The sequence below is a fragment of the Podarcis bocagei genome (assembly GCF_964188305.1).
Source record: "Podarcis bocagei genome assembly, chromosome: 8".
Taxonomy (NCBI): Eukaryota; Metazoa; Chordata; class Lepidosauria; order Squamata; family Lacertidae; genus Podarcis; species Podarcis bocagei.
Window position 1 is genome coordinate 78,992,693 of NC_138133.1, and position 18,130 is coordinate 79,010,822.

The window sequence follows — 18,130 nt, forward strand, 5'->3', positions numbered from 1 at the left end:
CCTCAAAAGGTGTTGGATCTCATCAGTGCCTGGATGAACACTGAGTGGTCCTTCCTAGGTGCTTCAAACATCCTAGAGGAAAGAGCAGGATCCAAGCATATAAATAAATAAAGGGCATTTATTAGCGTAAAACATTGGGTTCCCATAGAAACAGATCATGTGCCTTTTCTGCTTACCTGCACACACTGGATTTTCTTGACATGGTGGTACTGGGAGATGATGGAGGAGTCTGATAGGACCAGCCATAATCAGAGCCTTTCAAATCTAGAATTACCTGGAGAATCAGGAAATAGCCATGCACGGTTATTTACACCAGTGAATTGGTCATTGGTGGCTTGAAACTAGCTAGCTGCTGTCAGGTCAACCAATCCTATCAGGGCATCAAGTTAAGCATATCCTACTAACACCGCAGCACACTTATTTCTAACATTACGGACTTCAGTCTTTCTCTTTCTTGAAGCACACGTTTCTCAGAGCCCTCCAGACCAGCAAAACCCTTACAAAACACAACCAGTTTTATTCAAGATTCTGCCAACCATATTCCAAGTGCTGCTTGCTGAAATCTATTGAAGCTACACTGTCACTTCCTCAACCCAGTGCCCTCCAGATTTTGTTGGGACTACAACTCCCAACATCCCCGGCCTGTACAACCAACAGTCATGGATGATGGGAGTTGTAGTCCAACAACATCTAGGAGGCACCAGGCTGGGAAAATATTGACATAGATGAAGGTCAAGGGCACAGTCTACTGGAAAGTTCTCCTCCTGAAGCCCCCACAGCCGGCCACCCCAAGAGGAGCTAGGCAAGGATGTTACCATGTTCTTGGGCAGCTGTCAATCATATCAATAGTGCTTGCATGGGGAAGACTTTTCAATGTGTCATTGTCCTAAGCTTTTGCACATATATGGAATTCTACCATTTGGGAGTTGAGTCAACACAGTAAACCGAACAGATTAGCCCTTCCTCAGTCAAACTAACCTGCTCACTTGATGGCGGCAGCTTGTGAGGGTCCATAGTGAGGCTTTTCAGATCTTCTGAGATGGTCTGCAGGTGAGTTATTTCTCCCAGCATTGATATTTCCTCTTCCTGGAAGATTAAAAAAAAACAACAGAAAATCAGCACTGGCCGTGTTACTGAGTTCTATGCAATTTGGGTCAACTTCAACAAACTAACTGCTTCATCTTACTAAGTCAAGGCATAAGCACCACTCACTTCTTTAAACAGTAAAGAAAAAAGCCTCATCACTTTCTTTTTTTTATATAATAATTTTTATTACATTTTCCGTTTTACAATTTAAAATACTCATTTAAACATCCCTAAAATATCAATGACTTCCCTTCTTCACTTTCCATGGTTCATTTTGCCTATCATAAATCCCTGCATATTTTACAAGAACAAGAATACATTCAGTATTCCATTATTGCACCCTTCAAAACTTATTTACACTGTTGAATTGATCTTAATGCTGCCAACATTTTCAAGGGCACACAGTTCCCTCTCCCCATATATTCAATAAACGTTTTCCAATCTTCTCTAAACATATGTTCTTCTTGTTCTCTTATTCTATATGTTTGCAAGCTGCACATATTCTGTCAGCTTAAGTTGCCATTCTTCTATACTTGGAACCTCGCTCACTTTCCATTTTGGGGCTAACAAAACACAGGCCACAGTAGTAGCATACATAAATAACCCTTTCTGACACCTGGGAATTTCGGGCTCAAAACATGCTTTGTGGAAGCAATGGGGGAAAGGCTCAAAACAAAACTCACAATCACAGGCCGCAGCATTGAAATGAATGAGCAGAATCTGCCGCGTTCCTCAATCAGGGCTTTCCTAACAGCCTGTTTCTCTGTTTCTTCAAGAAGTAGGTATTTATCGTTCACGTCCTGTAAGGCGCTGTCTAGCTGAGGTTGGATGTCTCCTCTACCTATTCACAACAGAGAAAAAGCAAAGGTGGTTATAGGCTGAAGCTACTCCTAAGGAAGCCTATAAACATTTGTACGGCTTTGGCTATATCTGGGCTCACGTCAAGCGTGTTCACACGGCTAGTCACTACATGCCGTCAACTCTCTTGTCGATCCATCTCAATGGGAGTGAATCTGCCTTGAATAAGCTGAATTTGCGGCTTAAATCAAGGAGTCTAGCACACCTCCTTTGGGACAAAGGGGAGGGAATATTAACAAAGAAAATAACAGTTCGTATATTTTACAGTTTTAAGAACAGGCTACACACATAAGGAGAAGAGGTTAAGTTTTCACAGAGCGTTCAAATGTTGTATTTCATCAAATACATAACAGAAGATGGAACAATTCAAGCTACATCGACACAGACTGGTGGTCTGCCCCACTTTTTTTCAGGATACCCTGGGAATCATTACCAGCTTATTTGGGGTTCCTTTAACAAGAAGATCAGTAATGGTAGACAAACATATCTGGCGCCATAACAGATTTATAGAATTATGCATGGAGAAAGTGGTTGGAGGAAGCTTTTTCTCCCTCTGATACAAGTCTAGAACCTGGAGCCGTCCAATGAAACAACAGTGGGAGATTCAGGAAAGACTAAAAGAAGCATTTTCCCCGCATAGTGCACTGCCAGTTTATGGAATTCACTTACAGAATGACGTAGCAAAGGCCACCAACAAAGATGGCTTCCAACTGCCCTCTATGAATTTGCCTATCAGTGGGGCCAGTAGTCATGGGGGGTGCATGCTACTCTCAGGAACAGAGGCAGCCCGTGTTTGTACCACTTGCTGGGGCAACACAAATGGGACACTGTTGTTGAGCGCATGTCCTGCTTATGGGCCTCCCAAGGCTACTGTGGTGGAGAGGACATGAGATTAGGTGAGCCTTTGGTCTGACCCAGCAAGAGTCTTCTGATGACAACGGCTTGCCTACCGATTACCAATCTCCTCGTATAATATGCATTACCTAGGGCACTATTCGTTTATACAGAGGAACAATGAGCCCCACAAGGCCTGCCCAATGCGCTGCATGGGATGCAGAAAGCTGCCTCACACCAGCTCACTGTATTTGCAGTATTGCCTGTTTTGACCGGCAGCGACTCATTTGACAGATGTCTTTCTCACCGCCTGCTCTCTCATCTGTTCAACTGGAGACGCCAAGGTTATATATACGGCCATGCGGCTTAGAACATGCCCTGAAGGAGTTTAGGGGACAGGTGTTCTCTTGGCCAGCAAACTGAAAATGGTTCCGTAAAAAGGTAGGAAGGCGGGTTTAGAGGACAGATCGACGGTTGTGCAACACCAACTCCCTTGTCCCGGGACTCCCAGGACTCGCCAGTTCGGTAAGAACCTGGCTGGGTCCCACCAAAGTTTAGTGAAGGATGTCAGGTCCAGGAGAAGCAGAAGAGGTTACTTACCCACCCCAGTTTAAAGCCAATCCAGTTTCATAAGCAAAAGTTAAAGGGGGATACAGGAGTTGGTGTGTGTATATACAAACTTTTCACGTAAAGGTATCAGGGAGGAAATCAGTTTCACAAGGGAAATAGGGAACTTGCTTCAATTCAAGCCACTGGGTTACAAACAAACAAGGATATTGGCGTTCAAATGTATGCACAGCTCTCATCTCCTGCCAAACTCACCACCATATTGTGCATCCGCCCCCCACAATCTTAAGTATATTTTAAAAATTCCCCAGAAAAATATTGAACCGTTAAGGTACAGCCTGGTATCCAAGTTGATGTGCTTCATTGGCAAAAGTGACCACAAAAAGGCACCCATAAAACTGAAGCTGGCATGAGACTGCAGCTGACAGAAGCAGTACATTTATTTGCCTTCAGGGTTTGGGGACTTTGTCGGAACATCAAAGTATATGTATTGCAAAGAAAAGAAAACCAACAGCCTGGGAGCTTGCCCAGAAAGCTTACTAAGGTAAGACACTAGTTTATACCCCCCACCTTGACTTAAATGTGGCTGCTCACAGCCAATTCTACACACAAAAAGCTTATTCTGTAGCAAATAACATGTGCGTAGAAAATGCTACTGCAAAAAATGGAAGTGTTAGCAGGTACAGCAGAAGTTCAGTTACAGACTAGTAGTCTTTGTGAGACCAAGACTCACAGGACACAAATCACCTCAACAGCTGGCGCTGCTAAGCAGATCTTGCTGGCCTCCCAACTCTCATAAGCTCCAGCCAGAATGGCCAATGGTCAAGGTCGACGCCGAGTTGCAGTCCAATGCAATTTGAGGGCATTAGTTGGGAAAAGATGTAATATGGGGCCAACCCTGCCGTCTTGGCTCTCAGCCAGCGCTAGATCCATTAAGGTCTGAGATGGCAATCATGGTCTTCAATCCCATGTGTGATGCAAGAGTGCTGCCCAGGTTCCTCTAGGTTTGCCGCCAACCATGCCTCCATCTCTTCAAGAATGACCATTTACATGGCTTCATCCCAACGGGAGGCAGGCAGTTTCTGCTGCGAATATCCCCTCACCGTGAACACATTTTTAAGCCTCCGCCCCACTGAAGGCTACTAGCAGGATCGGAGCTGTGTGCCACAAGGACATACCGGCCATTATTTTAACTGCAGGAAGAAATTAAAGAGCTCAGACTCCAGTGTGTTGCCTGTTAAGTGTCTGGCTACTCAAGTGCAACTGTGCATGGCAGAAGCTTTTGTGTTCGTAATTCAGACACTAAATCGGAATTAAGCGCCTTGGACAGACTTCTGTAAGTGCTGAGAGGTGCCATATGAGAGCAGCTAGGATCTCACTGAAGCAGAAAGCTAAAACCTATGGTCTACCTCAGCCCTCTGCTATATAGGAGGCATGCTAGGAAGATACCAGCCTCAATATCATCCCAGTAGCTACATATTAGGGTGCTCTCAAACCTTGCTCTGCAACGCCCCTTGGTAGCGCAAGTCTTAGACCAGGGGTCAGCAAGGGTTACCTACCACGCCTGGGCCAGTTCACTCCAGCAGAGATCCCTCCACGGGCGCCTGCAATTTCCGGCATCTGCGCAGACACGATTTCCGGCGCCGCAGAAGCGAGTCCCTGGGCAGCTTGGTTTGGGGGCAGCTCCCCGTGGGCCACTTGTGGCCCGTGGGCCTTAGGTTGCTAACCCCTGTCTTAGACTTTCTCTTTACTCTCCTGCCACAGTATGAAGACCATGAAAATAACAGGAGTCATCTTTTTCTGAATGAACATTCATATATTTGAATCTCTATCGGGGAACAATCCACTCATAAATTATTAGTAGTATAATTGCACACTACCTACATTTTACTACACAGGTAATGTTGCATGCGTGCATTCTCTTCGCATTTTGTTTACCTCATATGGAAATAGACGTTGACTGGAATCTTGTTTTATTTAATTTTGTTAGCTCGGTGATTAGGGCCTTTGGGGGGAGGAAATGTGATGTAGACTGGAACTACGTCTGAATGTTGAGCAACTCTGATTTATGAGTGGATTCTTCCTTCTATTCAAATATATGAATGTTCATTCAGAAAAAAATGACTCCTGTTATTTTCGTGGTTGTTTAGATTTATAAGTGTCTAACGGTTGCCCTGGTGACACTATCTTTTGTCACATTGCATTTCGCTATGCTATCACCACCTTCCCTGTTGTGTTGTTACGGTATAAAGACGAGAACAGAAACAGCCTCTCTCTCAAACACATTCACACTGTGAGTTTCACAGAAAGGTTGCTTCATCAGTGCGCACACACAGCACTGCATGAATCTCATTCCATTAAAAAAACCACAACCACGACCACCAGCCTCCTCCCTCCTCAAACTCACGTTTTCCTTGAAAGCTTGGGTGTAACCCCTTAATCCTCAGGGCCATTTGGCAACCTACCGTATTTTTCGCCCTATAGGACGCACTTTCCCCCCTCCAAAAATGAAGGGGAAATGTGTGTGCGTCCTATGGGGCGATTGCAGGCTTTCGCTGAAGCCTGGAGAGCGAGAGGCGTCGGTGCGCACCGCCCCCTCTTGCTCTCCAGGCTTCAGGAAACTATCCGCAAGCCTTGCAAGCCCGGCGGGAGTTCCCGCGGGCTCGCATGGCCAGCAGCCTGCAGCCCGAAGCATGGGGTGCCCTCCGGAGGATGCCTCGTGCTTCTTGCAGGTGTCTGCAAGCCTTGTGAGCCCGGCGGGAGTTGCCGCCGGGCTCGCAAGGCTTGCGGATAGCAGCCTGTTCTGGGGGGGATAAATTTTTTTTATTCATCCCCCCCCCCCGAGAAAACAAGGTGCGTCCTATGGGCCAGTGCACCCTATAGGGCGAAAAATACAGTATATCCAAGTCTAAGAAGATATAGAGGCACTTGCTCCCCCTTCATCCGTTGCTTACATTTATCTCTCCTTCACCTCCCCCTATTGTCTTTCCCACTATTAAAATTTAGACAGGTAATCCTCCTTGATGTTTGCTGTACTCCATCATCTATCAACCCCAACCAGCATGGACCAATGGCCAGGGACTATGGGATTTCCCTGCTGCAAACGTACTGAAGATCACAACATTTGAGGATAAAACAAAAGTCATTTTCTACTCCCAACAGCCTGACTTGTCAGTTATCTCTAACTGAAAACCTCATTTCGGAACCACGTATTTCTACCCATTCTCAACACACCAAACTCATATATTTGTTATCAATCAGGGCATAACATGCAAGTGATTTTTTTTTTAAGGGTACGTTTTAGGGTCAAGGGGTTACAAACATGGGAATTTAGGCTCTAGACTTTAAAAAGATGTTTTGAATAGGCACATATATTTGAAATCATCCTGTTGAGAGATCGCAAGCAAGTTTTCGAAAATGGAATAAATTTGATGGTGTCGCCATTCTAACCGCAGGTCTCTTGGACACCTAAGCCCAGAACACTTGGATAAGTCTACTCAGTTCCACCCCCCTCAAAGGAGTCAAGGATGGTGGCCCAGGAGCTCCTAAATTGTGGAACTCCCTCCGCAGAGAGGTGTGTCTTTCATCTTAAGTTGTACAGCTTTCACTTTATGGTGAAGACGTACCTCAGCCATTGAAAATGAATGTATTTGGCTTCCCACCTCTTTGGCTGAATTTGTATCGCTCTGCTCCTTTTGTAATGGTTTCATCTGTTTTTATTTCGTTGTATTTTCTACAGCTGCAAACTGCCCCAGGACCTTATGGTGATGGGTGGGTAAAAAAATCTTATAAAATAAATACTGCTCAACTCCTTTACACCAATTTGCTTATAATTTGGTGGCATCAATCTGGTAGTAAGAATTGAGCTGTGATTTCGAGTCAAGTATTCCAGCTTTTTCCTAGGCTATTAAGATGTGAAGCTCATTTTCCTGGAAAAGGTAGTAAAATGGGAGAGCTGAATGCCTCAAGTCAGGTCTAGAAAATAACTTGGCCACATATCATCATGATACCTGAGAAGTGTTTGAGGGCACAGATCGTACTTAAATAATTTAATGCCAGTAAAGGTAAAGGTAAAGGTAAAGGGACCCCTGACCATTAGGTCCAGTTGTGACCGACTCTGGGGTTGTGGCGCTCATCTCGCTTTATTGGCCGAGGGAGCCGGCGTACAGCTTCCGGGTCATGGCGAACCAGAGCAGCGCACGGAAACGCCTTTTACCTTCCCGCCAGAGCCATACCTATTTATCTACTTGCCCTTCGTGCTTTCGAACTGCTAGGCTGGCAGGAGCAGGGACCGAGCAACGGGAGCTCACCCCATTGCAGGGATTCGAACCACCAACCTAATATTTTCCAAACCTAGTGCATCACTATGGATTTCATGTAGCATCTGGCTGAGAAGACATCTGCTCTCGAGTGTCGAGGCCAAAATATGTAGGAGTTTTAAATTCGAAATTAAAGTCTAGGCAGCTAGTATGAGACCAGACAACCATAAGAGGCCACAGCAAAGAAGTATACCAACCAGCCACCAGAGATGCAGTGCAGCACAGACTTACCCAGCGCCTCAGCTGTCGAGAAGGTGAGCAGGATACAAAAATTGACACAGGAGAAGGAAAATAAAATAAGTCAAAACCAATGTTCTAAATTTCCTAGTGTTTATATACATCATTAGCAGATTGAAGAGAAGCAAAATGATCCCGTTCACGCCAAAGGTTTCTTTCCTTCTTTCACATTCCAAAGTTGCTAGGGTCAAAGTGCTAATTTCCACGCAAACAAAATCCTGCTGTACTCAAGCTGGTTTTAATTTATTTAGCTTTGTTAGAACTTCCAGTTTCTTTCATCTCAGCAGCTGGTCCTTCGAAGATTTGCACAATGCAACTTGATGAATTCGACGGGGAACCAGGGAAAAGGTTAGATTTGTGAGATCTAGTGAAATAGGGCACCCCCTATTTGGAGTATCAGGAGTTGCCTGATCCTGACTTCATTTCTCCACTTCCGGGTTCAGCCCACTCTATGCCACGGTTTCCTGTAACAAACAAATCAGGCCAACTATGGCTAGCACTAGCATCTAAACTGTCATTTGGAAAGCACGGTTTGAAGTGGTTTTGCAGACTATGGTTTCAAATCTTAAGTTGGAGGTTAGGTGCTAACCATAGTTTGCCCAATTCAGGCGTCAGGGCACAATACGATTAGAAGAAAACTGAAAACAAGAGAAAACTGGTGTATGGGAAAGGACATTTGTACCTAAAACACTACCGTTCCTCCAAATCATTGTTTGGAGGATAATCTCAATTGACCCTTTTTACACCACTTTTTACACCACTAAGGAGCTCCCACATCCTTCTGTGCACATGTTAAGACAGGGAAGGGTGTGTTTACTGTAAGCACAAAACTCAAATTATGCAACTGGAATGTCTTATGCAAATTTGCATACATCCGCTTAGTTTAAATCGCTGCACAATTTTCATCTTTAGACATGTAGGTTACTTAAGAAAAATATGAAATCAGAGTAATAAAAATCACTGCATGACTAATGAAATCATCACATATTTTAAAGCAAAGACTGGTAAACACATCCACGGGTTCTCATCTCTAACCCTGAAATTTTCTTCAGCAGAATTCGCTATAGATGCCATTCTACGTATCTTTCTCCGTATATACTCCAGGCAGAACATTATGCAAAGCACATTATTGTGACCTTAAAAGTACGAATGCGCTACAGAAGATCCACACTCCAGCAGCGTGACACAGAGGTGTGTGACATCTGTAGATACTCGCGAAATACAAGTAATCTCAAACATTTCCAATGTAGCAGATGAATTCCCCAAATGTGCCGAAATCTCCTAATTGAATTCTGCGCCCCACAGGAGCTGCAGTCCCTCTGTAAAACATCCCTCTAGCTCCTCCTAGTTGTTCTTTTAAATGGATATATAAACAGCTAACAAACAATATTTTTCAGAACAGAATGTTTTAATGCTAAAATATGTTGGATGAAATAGTTGTCTTTGAGATAAGTGGAAAAACTGCCCAAGCAATTGCCTACAGAACAGAAATATCTAGAGACCAACAATCAAAAAATGGGGAGACACAGTGACAACCCATCTTATTCTAAGGTCCAAAGAGTGCAAAAATCATCATGTGAATTTCAGGATAACCTTTTGCTGCTGAAAGTGGTTTGCCTTTTTTTTTAATAATATACCATTTATTGATGGGTTGGGGTATCAAACTGTTAATAAGCCAATGTTACGTTACACATTTGCAAAAATGGTTGCAAAAAATAAAAAAAATTAATAAAAATCACGAAAATGGTTGAAGTAACGGACACAATGTTTTCTAACTAGAAAAGGTATTTAGCTATAGATACAGGCCCAAGGCGACTGAAAGGCTTGCTGAGCTGTTGGAAAACAAGTATCAAAATAGACACAAATACAATATAGTGAGGTAGACCATGGTGAACTGTAATAAATTCCCAATCTGTAATGGGAAATTCGCTTTTCTTAAGAAAAAGGCACCACCTAACCTATCACATTTCATACACTCAGTTCAGAATCCTGGGTACATAAATCACATCACCACCTTACGTCTTTTGTGTAATCTTAATTTTTAAACTGGCAGCAAAATTAAAATTTGAAATGCCTGCACACCCAAAAACATTTTACTGAACTGAAAGACAGAGAGAATACATCAAACAAATCCAACATGATTTTTAAAATGAAGTGATGCAATCAAGCTTTACTCTCAAGGACTATCGATACCTTTAACATCCAAGGACACTTCCACTCAACAGTTTATTGTGGAACTTGGTGCTGCTACTGCATGCAAGTTTTCTGAAATGTCCACACAATCTTGTAATCATCTAACCGCCACCCATTTTTTCCCCGCCATCCAAATTTACAATTTCTGTTTGTTTGTTTTTAAAAAATTAATGGATTTTCAGCGGAAACAGTAAATGGAGATCAAATGGGAATATGGGATTAAATTTTGATGCACACGTGAACAACAGAACCCACAATAAAGGAAGCACCTACAATCCAAACCATTTTTCAGTATGGCTTTGGGCTGTTTTACCATTATAAAAATGTAAAAGTACTGACATTGCACCTTTACTCTAATAAAACAGGGAGTTTCAGCAATGCGCCTCTCGTTTTGTTTTGTTGGTAACATCTTTATCGTAAGCTGCGTTGGGAGAGCTTGCCCTAAAGGAACCTGGGTCACATCACAAAACCAAGTTAAAACAGCTTATGTGTGGACCACAGTATAAATTCCCCCCTTGAATATTTTCCAAACAGAAGGGACAGATTTCCACTCTGAAGGAGCCAGACAGAGACTACAAGAAACAAGAGATAGCTGGACAAAGAAGAAAATGTAGTTACCAAATTTTGGCAAGGTTACATCTCAACAGCGCAAGACACGTGGTGTGTCGTCAGTGGACTAGGGGGACAAGGCTAGTACCCTACATGTTTCTGGTACATCAGAGTATTAACGCCTTGTGCCTCTTTCCCAAAGACCATCCCATCATCCTAAGGTCCACAGAATGGAAGATGGCAAGTTCCCCAAGGATGTGCTCTATGGGGAGCTGGCTCCAGGCCAGTTGGCAGACTAACTCTGCACTGCAAAGATGTCCGCAAACGGGACATGAAGGCTGGCGACATCAACCTCATTGTATGGGAATCCCCTGCAGAAGACTGAAGGCCTGGAGACAGTCAGGTAGGTCTTGCATCCACGGCAGCGACCAGAGGAGGAATGACTGCTAGGATGGAGCGCAGAGAGAAGAAACACCACGATGCACCTACAACAGAACAACTGGACGCCTTTGTCTGATCCAATCCTCAACGAAAACATGTCTGTCCCATACCAGTCTCCACAGCCACAGCAGGTGCTGTAATCTTCCAACCGTTTGACTTCACCCCCAAAGGCACACTCCTCCATTGTCTCCTTAGACAGACAGAGGCCAACCTTGATGGCCAAGAGCAGCTATCCTGTTCTCAGTGCCGCACACCAACCCTGGGGTGGACTTAGAGAGACTGTTCAGAACAATGTTTAAGCCATGGGTAGGCAAACTAAGGCCGGATCCGGCCCAATTGCCTTCTAAATCCAGCCTGCAGACAGTCCGGGAATCAGTGTGTTTTTACATGAGTAGAATGTGTGCTTTTATTTAAAATGCATCTCTGGGTTATTTGTGGGGCCTAGGAATTCGTTCATTTCCCCCCCACTTCAAAATATAGTCCAGCCCCCCACAAGGTCTGAGGGACAGTGGACCAGCTCCCTGCTGAAAAAAGTTTGCTGACTCCTGACTGTAAGCGTTATGAAAGTGATTCTCTTCTCTATTCCTGCTGTGACTCCAGAATTGGCTGGGAGCACAAGACATAATAGGGGGACTGATTTTACAGGATGAAGGGGTCATGGTGTTGGATAGGTAGACACACACACCCATAAACACATACTCGCACCAGAACTCTGAACAAATATTGAAATTATTTCAGTACGAAGGCCAATGCACTTATACAGTGATAAAAATGCAGCAGCAGCAGCTTACACTTACAGAAATGCATCGGTAGGAGGGAGTAGTCCTACTCAGGGAGTAGTCCTTCCTCCTACTCAGCACAAATAAATGTGTATCACAACAGTCAACACGACAGCAGTTAAGTGTGGGATGGATGGAGACTCTGATTGGGATTCGCCTATCCGGCTCAGTCAATGGAAGCCCTGTGCAAGGCTTTTTGCTTCTGCAATGGGGCTTCGTCTCCCCCCCCCCCCCACACACACATCACACCCTTGAAATTGGCTTGTGGGGCGTGTGTCAGAAGAATCCCCCAGAACAGTGCAAAGGGGGAGGAGAAGGCGGGAGACTATTCCATCTATCTAAATGACATGCTTGTGCAGATGAAATGGCCAGAAGACCACAACGTTTAATTCCACCCTAAATTGGAGGTGTGTGCGTGTTTGGCAAAAACAAATCAATACATCCAAATTATTATATATGCACAGTCACAGAAACACAGCTTTTTGCTGCAATAAAAAAACAAACAGGAAATTCAGAGCAGCCACACACCAAGCAAGTAAGGAAAACCTCAGGGAGAAATTTACCTTTCTTTGCTTTCTTCTGTAGTTTCAGTGTGTCTGAAGATTTCTTTTTAATCTCCTGTCGGGCTTTCTTGTATTCTAGAGAGAGAAAGCGGGAAACACAGTCTGAATATCAACACATTTGACATCTATGCTATGGCATGCTTTGTAAAAATAAATAAATAGATCTGGCTACGCCTGATGATGCTAGGAGTCGAGAGAATGGCATGCAGTGTTTGAGAAAGCAATTTAAGCTACTTTTCTCTGTTGATGCATCCTAATGCATTTCACTAATATTTAGCACAAAAGCAGTATGTAAAAGGGAAGGGAAGAGCAGGAAAATATTAATATTATTTATTAAATGTGTATATTGCCCTTCATCCAAAGATCCCAGGGCAGTTCACAACAGAAAAATACAAATTGAGAATGCAAAATACACAATAAAACAAAAACAAACCAATAACACTCCCCCACACAAACACATTTAAAAGCCCACGTTAATCAGCCAAATGCCTGGTTAAAGAGAAAACCTTTCATCTGGCGTCTAAAGGTGTGTAATGAAGGTGCCAGGCAAGCCTTCCTGGGGAGAGCATTCTACAGATGGGGGGGCCACTGCAGAGAAGGCCCCGTTCTCGTGTTGCCATCCTCCAGACCTCTTGTAAAGCAGGCACACAAAGAAGGCCCTCAGAAAATGATCTCGGGATCTGGGTAGGTTCATATGGAAAGAGGCGGTCCTTGAGGTATTGCAGTCCTGAGCCATTTAAGGCTTTATAACTGGGCCCGGAAATCAATGAGCCAGGATTGGCATCACATGCTCAAACCATCTTGCCCCAGTGAGTCACCTGGTGATGAGTGATGTCACAACAAGTAACCCCAAGGGGGCCTCAATATAAGCCAAGTACTCATCTGATTACTCGTGAGAGGGAGGAGGAGGTGTGGGCCGAGTCAGAATCTGCTGGTGGCCCGACTTAACCTGCACCTCAAATGCCCTTCAACGCTCCCTGCAGTTTAGAATGTAAAATATGCAACACAAGCATGGTTAAAACTGCAAAACTAGGGCCACTTGGAGGGGCATGCACAATATTTCTGACTTCCCTTTCTGTGGGCAGCCTGGCAACATGTGGGGGACAGCTGAGAACATGTACGATCCTAGGTTCCTTTTCCCCTGATACCCCCTCACCTCCTCCCCCAAACCAGAGGCAGAATCTTAACCAGCTTACGAGCTAGCACGGTTACTCCCTTTCCAGTGAAGGCAATGGGAAGGAACAAAATAAAATAAAGGGGGGAGAACCACAGCTCCCCACTTTCTGGTTTTGTATGCTTTGTGCTATTTTATGCATTGTGACTTACTGTTATTTTTATTGATTACAGTTTAGTCATTCTTTACTGCAATTTTCAAGTGTAAACTGTTTAATTATTATCTGCTGGTATTTAATTTTACTGCTTACTATATTACATTCCAATGGGATTGTTGAACGTTGCTTTATTTTGATATACAGTAAGTTGTTTATTTTGAAGCTATGCTTTTATTATGACTTTCTTGTATTGGATCATACTGCTATTACCGTATTTTGCGCCCCATAAGACGCTCCGGCCCATAAGACGCACCTAGTTTTTTGGGGGGGAAATAAAGGGAAAAAATTATTTCCCCCCCCAGGCGCGGGGCTGGGGCAGCCCGAGCTTCCCCCGACCCCAGCCCCCAAACAGGCAGCTCTCTGCAAGCCGTGGGAGCCCAGCGGTGGTTCCCGCTGCTTGAGGAGAGATCCGCGAAGCCTGCACGTGCTGGGATCAGCGCTTGCAGGCTTCGGGATGCCTGCAACTCTCCCCAAGCAGTGGGAACGTTCCCGCTGCTTGGGGAGAGATCCGCGAAGCCTGCACGTGCTGGGATCAGCGCGGGCAGGCTTCGGGATGCCTGCAACTCTCCCCAAGCAGTGGGAACGTTCCCGCTGCTTGGGGAGAGATCCGCGAAGCCTGCACGTGCTGGGATCAGCGCGGGCAGGCTTCGGGATGCCTGCAACTCTCCCCAAGCAGTGGGAACGTTCCCGCTGCTTGGGGAGAGATCCGCGAAGCCTGCGCGTGCTGGGATCAGCGCGCGCAGGCTTCGGGATGCCTGCAACTCTCCCCAAGCAGTGGGAACGTTCCCGCTGCTTGGGGAGAGATCCGCGAAGCCTGCGCGTGCTGGGATCAGCGCGCGCAGGCTTCGGGATGCCTGCAACTCTCCCCAAGCAGTGGGAACGTTCCCGCTGCTTGGGGAGAGATCCGCGAAGCCTGCGCGTGCTGGGATCAGCGCGCGCAGGCTTCGGGATGCCTGCAACTCTCCCCAAGCAGTGGGAACGTTCCCGCTGCTTGGGGAGAGATCCGCGAAGCCTGCGCGTGCTGGGATCAGCGCGCACAGGCTTCGGGATGCCTGCAACTCTCCCCAAGCAGTGGGAACGTTCCCGCTGCTTGGGGAGAGATCCGCGAAGCCTGCACGTGCTGGGATCAGCGCTTGCAGGCTTCGGGATGCCTGCAACTCTCCCCAAGCAGTGGGAACGTTCCCGCTGCTTGGGGAGAGATCCGCGAAGCCTGCACGTGCTGGGATCAGCGCTTGCAGGCTTCGGGATGCCTGCAACTCTCCCCAAGCAGTGGGAACGTTCCCGCTGCTTGGGGAGAGATCCGCGAAGCCTGCACGTGCTGGGATCAGCGCTTGCAGGCTTCGGGATGCCGGCAACTCTCCCCAAGCAGTGGGAACGTTCCCGCTGCTTGGGGAGAGATCCGCGAAGCCTGCACGTGCTGGGATCAGCGCTTGCAGGCTTCGGGATGCCTGCAACTCTCCCCAAGCAGTGGGAACGTTCCCGCTGCTTGGGGAGAGATCCGCGAAGCCTGCACGTGCTGGGATCAGCGCTTGCAGGCTTCGGGATGCCGGCAACTCTCCCCAAGCAGTGGGAACGTTCCCGCTGCTTGGGGAGAGACCCGCGAAGCCTGCACGTGCTGGGATCAGCGCTTGCAGGCTTCGGGATGCCGGCAACTCTCCCCAAGCAGTGGGAACGTTCCCGCTGCTTGGGGAGAGATCCGCGAAGCCTGCACGTGCTGGGATCAGCGCGCGCAGGCTTCGGGATGCCTGCAACTCTCCCCAAGCAGTGGGAACGTTCCCGCTGCTTGGGGAGAGATCCGCGAAGCCTGCACGTGCTGGGATCAGCGCTTGCAGGCTTCGGGATGCCGGCAACTCTCCCCAAGCAGTGGGAACGTTCCCGCTGCTTGAGGAGAGGTCCGCGAAGCCTGGAGAGCGAGAGGGGTCGGTGCGCACCTACCGCTCTCGCTCTCCAGGCTTCAGCGAAAGCCTGCATTCGCCCCATAAGACGCACCCACATTTCCCCTTCATTTTTGGAGGGGAAAAAGTGCGTCTTATAGGGCGAAAAATACGGTAGGTGGGTGAACTTTGCCATCTGTTTTGTTGTTTCTTCAGCTTTGTAAACCGCCTTGTCCATATAGCAATATAGAAAGGTGGTATACAAATGAAAATGAAATGAAAATTAAATGTCCCGGCCAGCACAAGTTAGCAGAGATTAAGAAAAGGTAGCAGCTCCACCACTAAATCTACCTGCTCTGGCACAGCCTAACCACCGGTTCACCTGTCCTATTTGAGAAGCAGCAATTGTTCAAAACAGCCAGACAGGATGTTCTTAGAGAGCATCAGGTTTTAGTGGTAACCTGACTTTTATTGTTCTTTCATTTTATTTTAAGAAACCGTGGCTTCCTGTAGTTAAGACTACTACAAATGCACCCCTCTGCAGTTAACAGGGCAGAACCGCGGGTTCTAGCCACTGGGGCTTCGCAAAGTCCCAAATTCTGGTTGTACACTCATACCTTGGGTTACAGACGCTTCAGGTTGTTTTTTCGGGTTGCAGACCGCCAAAACCCGGAAGTACTGGAACGAGTTACTTCCAGGTTTCGGCACGCGCGCATGCGCAGAACCGCTAAATCGCAATTTGTGCATGCGCAGAAGCACCGAATCGCAACCCGCGCATGCACACACGGGTTGCGAACGTGCATCCTGCATGTTCGCAACCTGAGCATCCACTGTACTTTCTTCTCAGCACTTGAGGGTGCATTTAAAGGTAAAGGAGCCCCTGACCATTAGGTCCAGTCGTGGCCGACTCTGCGGTTGCGGCGCTCATCTCGCTTTATTGGCCGAGGGAGCCGGCGTACAGCTTCTGGGTCATGTGGCCAGCATGACTAAGCCGCTTCTGGTGAACCAGAGCAGCGCACGGAAACGCCGTTTACTTTCCCGCCGGAGCAGTACCTATTTATCTACTTGCACTTTGACGTGCTTTCAAACTGCTAGGTTGGCAGGAGCTGGGACTGAGCAACGGGAGCTCACCCCGTTGCGGGGATTCGAACTGCCATTCTGATCTGCAAGTCCTAGGCTCTGTAGTTTAACCCACAGCGCCACCCGCGTCTCTTTTTGAGGGTGCATTTAAGCACACACAAAACATTAAAGCGGTTGCAAGCAATGCTTAGCCGTATGGCCTGAAATCTCTGCATAAAATGAATACATCACTTTTTTAGAAGTGGCGGATTCTATCAAATCTTCAGATGTGGATCCTGGTACCTCTTTATCCATGGTTAAGAGACTGAGCACCAGGTGCAGAGCTGCGTGATCCTTCACCTGAAGTCCTTTCCAGCTTAGGAAAAAGTGGCAAGCCACCTGCATTACTTTAACAGTGTTAAGTGACAGTATTAAGGCTACCCTTGGCACCTACTCAAAACCAGGACTTGAAAGCCAACTACATTAAACCATGGTTCCAAACCCGTATTAAAAACGGAAACTGTGGTTAAACCTAACCATGTTTATAACACTGAAACTAACATGACGCTTAAACGTGGTTGCAGAAGGAAAGGGGGGTTTGCTTAAGGGACGGAAGGAGATGCAGCAAAGGAGAAGACGATTCTCACAGCCCATTCCTGATTTCTTAGCGCTGGCTCATGCATAACCCTGGTTGTACCTGCGTCATCCCATAAGTGGCCATCGCCACCTCGTGTGACCAGATTCTCGAAAACACAGCACAAAAAGTAAACATTTGCACAGTTGTATTTTAAAACCTGCATCGTTCAGCCACATCTTGTCCACGGCTCCTTCTCCATATAACTACCTTTTGCATGGTCTTTATCCAGTTGATTGGCTACTTTCTTCCATTCTTCCATCTGCTCTTGAAGTGGGTTTATCAGACAGTCTATTAAAGCACTAATTTGGTTGAGAAAACACAAAGAGGAATCAAATCCTGCAAAGGGGGCGGGGGGAATCAACCTGAATCTACCCTAAGGCAGACCCACCGACTGCTCAGAAACCCCCTCAATATCTATGAGCTGCGCTAACCCATTCATAAAATTATTTTGAAGTGTTCTCAACAGCCCATCACGTTAGGCTGTGCATTATTGCGTCCATACTGCAGGTGGCATGAGAAGTAGGGCTGGCCAAAGAGTGTCTAGATCAGAGGGGTTGGGCGGTGGGACTCTCCATTTCATAGCTAAATCTCCCAGCGCAACTGTAGCTCTCAGACTCCCTCGAGAGAGAGTTACCAGATACTGGAGAAGGCCCAATAAAATAGTTTGCTTTTGCAGCAATTTCCCAAGTTCTCAGCTTTGGAACTGATCCCCCTTTGGCGTCCCTCATTCACTGCTGAGTTACACTTAATGCCATGACTAGGAATTCCTGGTGTGCAAAGAGGGTTGTGCCAGCAAGCCTCTG

At 46.4% G+C, this 18,130-nt stretch overlaps 1 protein-coding gene across 18 annotated transcripts in view; it reads right to left on the minus strand.

Moving 5' to 3' along the window:
* MTSS1 (MTSS I-BAR domain containing 1) overlaps nt 1-18,130 on the minus strand; it is a 155,864-nt gene that overhangs the window by 18,090 nt on the left and 119,644 nt on the right. For 9 of the 18 annotated variants that reach the window (XM_081204545.1, XM_081204549.1, XM_081204548.1 and 6 more), the window contains exons 5-10: nt 17,535-17,626; nt 12,427-12,501; nt 7,896-7,907; nt 1,770-1,927; nt 979-1,086; nt 177-274 (exon numbers count right to left, since the gene is read on the minus strand). In XM_081204545.1, coding sequence (XP_081060671.1) covers nt 177-274; nt 979-1,086; nt 1,770-1,927; nt 7,896-7,907; nt 12,427-12,501; nt 17,535-17,626 — 543 coding nt within the window. The remainder of the gene's footprint in view (nt 1-176; nt 275-978; nt 1,087-1,769; nt 1,928-7,895; nt 7,908-12,426; nt 12,502-17,534; nt 17,627-18,130) is intronic. The other 9 variants (XM_081204550.1, XM_081204546.1, XM_081204543.1 and 6 more) reach the window with 1 other exon arrangement.